Here is an 8,865-nt window from a genome sequence, read left to right on the forward strand (position 1 = left end):
AGAACTGCCATGCGTGTGAAAAAGCATGCAGGAAGTTGAAGGGTCATGACAGCTGGAGTACTACAAAAAGTACAGTCTGGCCATTTAGTCATTTGGCGACTGAACTCGCGACATGTCCCAGTCGCGAGTGAGTCGCTAAAACCCCTATTACGCAGAAAAATGACCTTTCATATTCCTTCACATACCTTACTATAAATACCCTTATACCCACGAAATGTAGAGGGCTTCCAGAGAGAATTTTGAGAGAGAAACCCTAGAGAACAACAAGATTAATTCATCCACAATCTTATATCTTTAATTCTCAAATTCCTCTACTTTCACTCTCTCCATTGACATACCCTTGAGAGGACCTTTAACCAAATCCTTATCTCACCATACCCATATCAATGAGAAGGTTATTTGGAGCTTGGAAAGCAGTTCAAAGAGAACCAATTCATTTGGTTGATGCAATGGGCTTATTGCAGGACCCGGAAAGCTAGAGAAGACACAGTTAGACTTAAACTTGTTGGAGCAAGAAACTTGGAGGGCTTAGATGCATCAGGTAGATTAGGCTTGGAGGGTCTTTTGGTATTCATGTATCCCAACTGATTTTCTAGTGGATCATTTTACTACTTGGAGGGCGGCGGAGATGTTTTTCACCGAGTTCTTCGGTTTCCTATAACATGTGCCAGTGTTATCTTGTGTTTGCATCTCTCTAACCCTTACTCTTTGCTTTTAATTACTACTGTGTTGTGATTAAATTATGGCTTAGAGTAGTTTACTTGTTTGGGTATAGCTTATATTTATTATTCCGTACATATATTGTTTGAATTTAAGCTTGTGTTGGTTACACACCAAGTAAACTTAAAAAAAAAAAAATACACTCTTGCATGCCTGTCCCTTTCTATATTTGATTGGTAGTCAAGTAGTATTAGAGAATTTTCTTTGTAAGTCCAACAACCCAAGAACTCATTGGATAACTGTTCTAGATAACTTATATTCCACCAAAAAACTACCAATTTAAAAATGAAACAAGCACAATAAATTTAGAATTTTTTTTACAATTTGTTGAGGTGACATATTGTGATCAATAAAAAATTATTTTCCCACGAGACCACCTTTACATCACCTTTGTTATACACTGTTTACAATATATCACATCAATAATTGTGAAATTTGTTGGGCGATTATTGATTAGACTTATTGAAAAATAGCTACACCAGATGTTATGAAGAGTGAGATAACGTGGTTCCTTTCCCAGCACATGACTGACATGGTAGGAAGTATCACTATAATAAAAAAAATTATAAAAGAAAACAGCAGAAATGAACATACAAAAAATAATGAAAAAAGAAGAAGAAATAAGATATTAATATTTTTCATTATATAAGTATTTGGTTAGAATATGATAGAAAAGTGGAGACCTATTTTAAATTTCTATAATATCATTGTATTAAATTAATTTTCTCTTATTTAATAAATTAGAAATATTAAGTTTTTTTAAATCATTTATGTAAGATATTTTCATCATTTGTAATTTCAATTTTTGGAAGATTAAAAATGCTACATCTGAATAGAAAATATTTATCTTTTTCTTAATACCTATTTCTTATATACTTTCCTACTCTCTAAAAAAGGAGAAAATATATATATTTGAGAAAAATATAATTTATTTATGAAAAAAAATGAAGAAAGTAAACATATGGATAAGAGATCATGCAAGGATTTTCCTTTTCAGAGAAGGTAACATGATAATCCACCCTTTTATAAGGCTTATTTTTATTTCACTGTGTACTCTCCTTCTATCCCCCTCCATCTAAACTAGTAATTTGATAAAACATCATTGTTATGGTTTTGAAAGAAGAGGGTTAGATATGAGATAAGAGATCATACAAGATGATTTTCCTTCTCAAAGAAGGTAGCATGATAATCCACCCTTTTATAAGGCTTTTTTTTTTCACTTTGTACTCTCCTTTCATCCCCCTCCATCTAAACTAGCAATTTGATAAAACCTCATTGTTAAGGTTTTAAAAGAAGAGGGTTAGATATGAGATAAGAGATCATACAAGGATCTTCCTTCTCAAAGAAGGCAACATGATAATCCACCCTTTTATAACGCTTATCATTATTCATTTTATTTTATTTTTTCAGTTTGTACTTTCCTTCCATCCCCCCTCCATCCAAACTGACAATTCTGTTAGGACATATGTGATTGGATGTTAGGAACATATGTCAACTTTTTTATGTATTGGCTAATCCTTTGACAAAATGCACTTTACTTGTGATTGGGTAGATCTAGGATGTATTTAATACTTCAAGAAATAAGGTTGCAAGTTCAAGTGTTAAAGCCATGCAAGTCTGTCCAAGAAACAAGTGAAGAAGTGTTGTTCATTAAAACTCGACAGCTAGCATCTATCGAGGTTTAAAAGAGCTGTTTAAGCCCGAGACTCGATAGCTGCTCGACAGCTAGGGTATCTGTCGAGGTTTATGAAATTCAGATTTTCAGTTTTGATTTTCATTCAATCCGTGAATGTATGTTTGGCTTTCTTTTCTCACAACCCTAAACATATATAAGGATTATTTTAAGGACTGTATTAGGTTGCACAGCCAAGAGCACAATTGCACAAGAGCATAATTCTACAAGTGTGACCAGAAACCTAGTTTGCCCTAGTTCTTGAAGAAGTTGCTGTGTTTGTATACCATAGGATTTTGTGACCAAGCAACTTTGTGATCTTCATCAGTTGATGAGCAGAAGAATTTTGCAGCCAACATCCCTCTTAAGTTGGTGATTAAGTCGAGTACTATGATCCGCGCATCTATTAGTTAGTCACATACTGGGAGCCGTGCAATAAAATGAGATATTGTCACTACAGAATAAGTCCAATTGGGTATTGGGGTAAGGGTTCAACTGTAAGTTGGTATAAGGTACTAGGATTCCTTTACTTATAACCACTTATTTTAATAATAGTGGATTTTCGGGAGTGGTGACTTTAAAATCACCCGGTGAGGTTTTTGTGGTGTAGGTTTTCCCTATTCGTAAACAAATCACCGTGTCATTTAATTTCCGCTGCATATTTAGTTATTTAGTGACTTGCTTGTGCTGCCATGCTTGTTGCATATAATTGACCCTAATTAATTCACTTGGCTAATTAATTGGTTAATTCATCACAAGGGGTCAATACGTTTTTGGCTTATTAAATTTGATAAAACCTCATTTTTAAGGTTTTAAAATAAGAGGGTTAGATATGAGATAAGAGATCATACAAGGATTTTCCTTCTCAAAGAAGGCAACATGATAATTGACCATTTTATAAAGCTTATCATTATTTTTTTTTTCACTTTGTACTTTCCTTCCATCCCCTCCATCCAAATTGGCAATTCAATAAAACCCCATTGTTAAGATTTCAAAAGAAGGGGGTTAGATATGAGACGTGACTGAAAAAAAAATTTCCTGACACCAATAAAGATTTAGTTCTAGCATTTTTTCTTGGACACTACCTTTCCTTGACTTCTACGAATATTTCTAATTTTTACAATGAATCAATGATGTATTGTAATACATATGTTTTGCGATTGATGACGTGATAATGAGTTAATCTTACTTATGTAAGTGTTATTATTATGGTCCCCACCTTTGACACCAAAATTAAGGAAATAAATTGGGATACATAACAGAAAATTAGATTCAAATTAAATTGGATTCAATTAAAATTTCTCTTTGCTTCATCTTTAATATACTATTTATATAACCAAGTTAAAACTTGTACTTATGTACAGAAAAATTTGACATTAATATTGATGATGAGTTATTTTAGTTTCAATTTGCGGTACTTTTTCCCAATAGATCCCGCAAACAATAACATAACACATGTACTTTCTCTTAGGACGAGTTTCGTATATATTCTATTTATTTTCATCAAACGTTTATCACCATAATTTGAAGTTTGATACAAGAAATAACAATCTTATTTTCATCAGTTAATTCATCTCTTTTGCAACTTTTAACTAGATTTTTTTTCTAGTTTATTTTCATATTCTTTAGTAAACACATATTACCATGCATATATAATTCAACATCCCATTACTTTGTTGGCCTTGAGCAAAGGTTTCTCAACCACAGTTCCATCATTACCAGCAAGTGCCCGATACTTATCTTTCCTAGTGAAGCTTGTGCACTCATAAAAAAGAGTTGCCGCAATAACCCTTTGTATATAATTCGCAACCTCATGGCTAGACTTCCCAGAACTGCAGGTTAGCTCAAGTGGCAACTTGTTCAAAAAAGTTACTTCATAAGCTGGGCTAGGGTTCATGAAGAAATAAAATGGGTCCATTCCTTTCCACCCTCTAGTTGTGGTTCCATGAAACATACTCATCCGATTCACCATTGCCACAGGTACAAGTTGGTCTGTTAATTCAGCAAACAAAGCTGAAAACCTCAAAAGAAATGGTTCCCTACAAGTTGTACCCTCAGGGCATATTGCTAAGTCACCTTCTTCTAATAGTTTCTTGATCATGGATGCATCCCTAGCCCGGTCACGATTAAGGCGAACGGTCTTGATGGGCGAGATGATCTCAGAGAGGCGGGAGACAGAGTAGGTCACAGCAGGGATGGCACGTCCGAGGGCAGTGGAAAGGAAAATAGGGTCAAGTAAGGTTCTGTGGGAGCAGATAAAGAGGACACCAGATTGGCCTATGGATTTTTTGGCCAGAGGAGGAGGGGTGCCTTTGATAGTGACACGAACACCTAGTGCCATGAAAGCGTAATAGACTAGTGACATGGGGAGGAGGGCGCCCGCAGTGATTCGAAGACAAGCTAAAAGGAAGCCTATAGGGATCCAGAGAATGGTGAGGAGTGCCACGAGAGGTGTTGGCTTTTGAACAAGGCGACCATCGTGGAAGATAATTGGCTTGGGAAGTTTGTCCATTGTCACAGGCTTTACTTCTGGTTGGGGTAGCACAATGAAAGCCTCCTACATGTGTTTTACACCATCCAATAAATAATGCAATTAATCAATGATATATACAAAATATTTTTCATAACAAATTTTACAATCATTAAGTTGTTAAATTATTATTGATTCACATCTGAGCCTAACCTTATGCCCTAGATTTGGTGAATCCAATTTTGAGGGGTAAAATTGTACTACAAATTTGATTTGGTGAATCCAATTTTAAGGGTAAAATTGTCCTACAAACTTTATTTGGTGGTCAAACCAAACTTTATTTGGTAGAAAAATCTCTCTCCTCTTATCTACAAATACAACATATTAATTAATTTTACCTTAAATAATATAGAATTCCTGTCCTCCATAATATCTGTTTATCTAAAACATCCTAATAATAAATATATTTGGATTGAATTACAACTATTAAGAATATTTTATATTGATTTTTTATTTTTGAAGAATTTCATTTTTTTTGTTTATTTATAAATTACTTGATTTTCTTGTTAAATATAATGTATAAATAGTTTTATGTATATAAATTTTCAAATACACTATACTATTAAAACAAATAATTAAAAGTATAATTGAGAATAACTAATTAACTATACAACTATATACATGAGTTAGTTCAGTACAATTGTGTATTAAAATAATATATTTGGTGATTGGTGTAACTTAACTCTCTATTGATTTATGTTTACGGATATACTGTTGTACATTGTTAATATAAAATTTTTATATGTGTGATAAAAACAAACAAAGAAATGTGTAATTAGAAAATGAGAACTTTAAAATATTAATTTAATACAAAATTATTAGATGATGTAATATATTTTTATTCTAGAACAGTTGGAATGATTTTAAAATAATTTTTTAGTAAATCACACCCATTTGGATCGTAAAAAACATGAGTGGATAAAAAAATTGCCTTCAAACTCTCTTCTTTCTTTTTTTTTCTTTTTTTTTTCCCTCTTGTTGGTAAAAAGTGTTTGATTTCAATCTATAATTGCAAAAACCAATTGTTTGATTATGAAATTAGAATTGCAAACCTTGCACAGTGACATAAAGGGAGTATCAGTATCTCTATCACCAAGACCAATATCTGGCTGAGTTTCTCCAAAGGCCTTTTCTAGAGCGTCAGCTTTGTTCTTCCCAACAAGTACCCCAGGCTTACAAACCAACCCAGTCGCTCTGCCCTTATAAGTTGCTATCTTAGTACCCAAAACCATATCAGCTCCCAACACATCTTTCAAAAACGCTTCCACCATAATTATTGGATTTGCAGTCAGCACACACCTTTTCCCACATGCAGAGAACACACGCCAAGTCTCTGGGTGAAGATCGCTCGAATAAAACTTTGGCAATACAGCTTGAGCCACCGACTCAATATCTGAGACTCTCATACCAGAAAATGTTGCAAAGACCAGAACTTGGATACCTGCAGATTCTGAGACAAAGTAATAGAGAAGTCCAGCTAGTGGGGTTACAAGGAGCAAGAAAAGGAGCCTCAAAATCCCACCAACCTCAAAGGCCACAAGTGCAAAGTAAGGGAAAGAGCTACGGCCTCTAAGCAGGGTTCCATCCATGTCAGCAACCACTGCGTGTTGTTCTCTGCCTATTGATGTGCATTTGTCCACAGTTGGGAAGGTTGTTTTGGCCATGGTTTGGTTCAAAAGCTAAAGGAAATCAGGTCTATCTATCTAACTTTGGAAGGAGCTATAGCTATTGAAGTTCCTTTGTCTATGCTTTTTTGGCTATATATAGAATTTAGAATAAGAATGAGGAAGACCAGTGTGTATTAACTGTTGAGTGTGCGTAAAGAGACAAAGGGTTTTGGTTTATGAAAACAATGATAATGATGGAATCGAGGTCCTAGGTCTATGCAGGAATTGATGCACAGCTTATCGTGTATTGTTTGAAAGGAATCAATGTGGTGGACGTACTTGAATAGTGTCAATTAGTATTGTTTTCTCCGCCACTTCTCGACGTCTTGTCTCTTAGTTGGGTTTGAAAATGTCTCTCGAGTCTCTACCATGGGACACGCGATCAAGCTTGTCAATATTACCATATTTGTTTGAAACTTCAATTTGTTTGGAGCAATGCTAAAGGACATAACTTATTTTTATAATTTATTAAGGGTGCTGTTAACGTGTACAGCACCCGTTAATGTTATAAAAATGAGAATAAACCATTCATTTTTTTTTTTAGGGAGTTGAAAAAAGTTTGATATATATTAGGTGTGTGTCAGTTTGGATAGGAAAAGTCAAATCATCAAGAGTAGACTTATACTTATTCAATGTAATTTAAATTTTGTAGCGTATGATAGCTAGGAATCAAAGCTTAAAAAGTAATTTTACATTTCACATAATGAATGGCATTTGTTATTTAAAAACCAAATACGAGCCACGAACACTAAGAGCTAGAAAATTTCATTATCTCCTATAATATGTTTTTTTTATAACCCCTTGACAATTTTGTGCAAGGGCAAATATTCCTTGAAGATAGTGACTTTATCATACACACGTTCTTATTTATTAAAATTTCCTTGTTTCTTTCATTGTTGTTGTTCTTTCATTTTTCAAGAATATTTAATCATAATTAGTATAATTTAAAATATCATGATCACAACTGGTCAAAATTAATAAGAGTACTTAGCTAACCAAAACATTTAATTATAATGACATAATATTGTCAAAATGAAAATATAACACCAAAAAAAAAAAAAAGACAAAAGAAGCACCAATTAACAATGTCATAATATTGTCATAGTGGGGGAAGAAGCAATGGCATAAGATTGTCAAAAATAACAAAAATAATATTGTCACAATTTTTGTTATACAATTTCAAGAGCTTCTACCTAACATATTAAACAAAATATTGGATTCAATCTCATTTCACTTGAAGTACATGTTTCCCTTTTTTTTGCACCATTTGAGGAAGTACAAGCCTCTTTCTCCATTTGAGCATTTTCTCTTCATTGGTTGTGAATGCATATTGAAATTTCGAATTCCTTTCTTTAGCAACTTTACAAAATTGTAAGAGATCCATGGCATCATTCACAGCATGCATCTTTTTCATTTTCACATAAAGATTACGAATATCCCGTTGAAAAAATGGAAGGTGTCCATGTTTCACATTGTTCTTAAGTTCCATAACACATATTATTTCTCTAATTGAAAGTCCAGCTTCTTTGTATAAGAGAATGCAATTTTTATCATCTTCAGTGATAACTTGATTGGCCAGAAGAAATCATACTCTCGAAGGAGACAACAATTTATGATTGTGACCTACAACAAAAAATAATGACATGCCATTCTTTTTGAAAAATGTCTATTGACTTTCGCAATACAATAGTTAGACGAGCTTTGCATCCACATTTTAAAGACTTCCTATTTCGTTGCTCCTTAGATGGATCCACCATTTTTAGTGGTTGTCTACTTTCCTGATGACCAAAGAAATTACGTCTTCCTATTTCTCTTTTTTTTTTTCTCCAAACGACCTTTTCGAATTGTAAAACCATTTCAATTTGCATAATTTTTATAGAAAATGAAAACTTCTTCTTTACTAAGAAAACATTGACCAACAAAAGGCTCAAATTCATTTTCTATTGAATTTATCCTCATATTCTTCAATAACCCCTGTTTCATCTATTGGACATTCATTCCAATCAATTATTTCCCCTCCACTTGTGTTATTATTTTTTCCATCATTTGGAAACTCATTTAACTCAACACAATTCCTTGAAACACTTCCATGAATCTCACTTGCAATTACATCATCATCAATTTGTGCTATATCAAAACAAGAATTAAAAACAAAAAAACCAATATCATATTATATGTTAAATGAAATATGGATTACAAATCAAATAAAAAATTATATTACCTTCTTGAGGTAGTTCATTTAAGTCAAAGTAATTCATTGGAACAAGTTGATGAGT

At 33.2% G+C, this 8,865-nt stretch overlaps 1 protein-coding gene across 1 annotated transcript; it reads right to left on the bottom strand.

Annotated features, from left to right (window-relative positions):
- Nucleotides 1-3,954: 3,954 nt before the first annotated feature.
- On the bottom strand, nucleotides 3,955-6,619 carry LOC142630059 (glycerol-3-phosphate acyltransferase RAM2-like). Its single transcript, XM_075804133.1, has 2 exons — nucleotides 5,975-6,619; nucleotides 3,955-4,949 (listed from the first exon to the last, which is right to left on the bottom strand). The coding sequence occupies exons 1-2, from the start codon at nucleotides 6,584-6,586 to the stop codon at nucleotides 4,050-4,052; spliced, it is 1,512 nt and encodes a 503-aa protein (XP_075660248.1). The 5' UTR covers nucleotides 6,587-6,619; the 3' UTR covers nucleotides 3,955-4,049.
- Nucleotides 6,620-8,865: the final 2,246 nt, after the last annotated feature.

The sequence above is a fragment of the Castanea sativa genome, chromosome 3, assembly GCF_040712315.1.
Source record: "Castanea sativa cultivar Marrone di Chiusa Pesio chromosome 3, ASM4071231v1".
Lineage (NCBI taxonomy): Eukaryota > Viridiplantae > Streptophyta > Magnoliopsida > Fagales > Fagaceae > Castanea > Castanea sativa.

Bases quoted from the DNA above. Each gene is read 5' to 3' on its own strand.
- LOC142630059 (XM_075804133.1), bottom strand. From the start codon at position 6,586: ATGGCCAAAACAACCTTCCCAACTGTGGACAAATGCACATCAATAGGC. The intron at 4,950-5,974 runs GTTTGCAATTCT...AAACACATGTAG, and splicing joins CCTTTATGTCACTGTGCAAG to GAGGCTTTCATTGTGCTACC.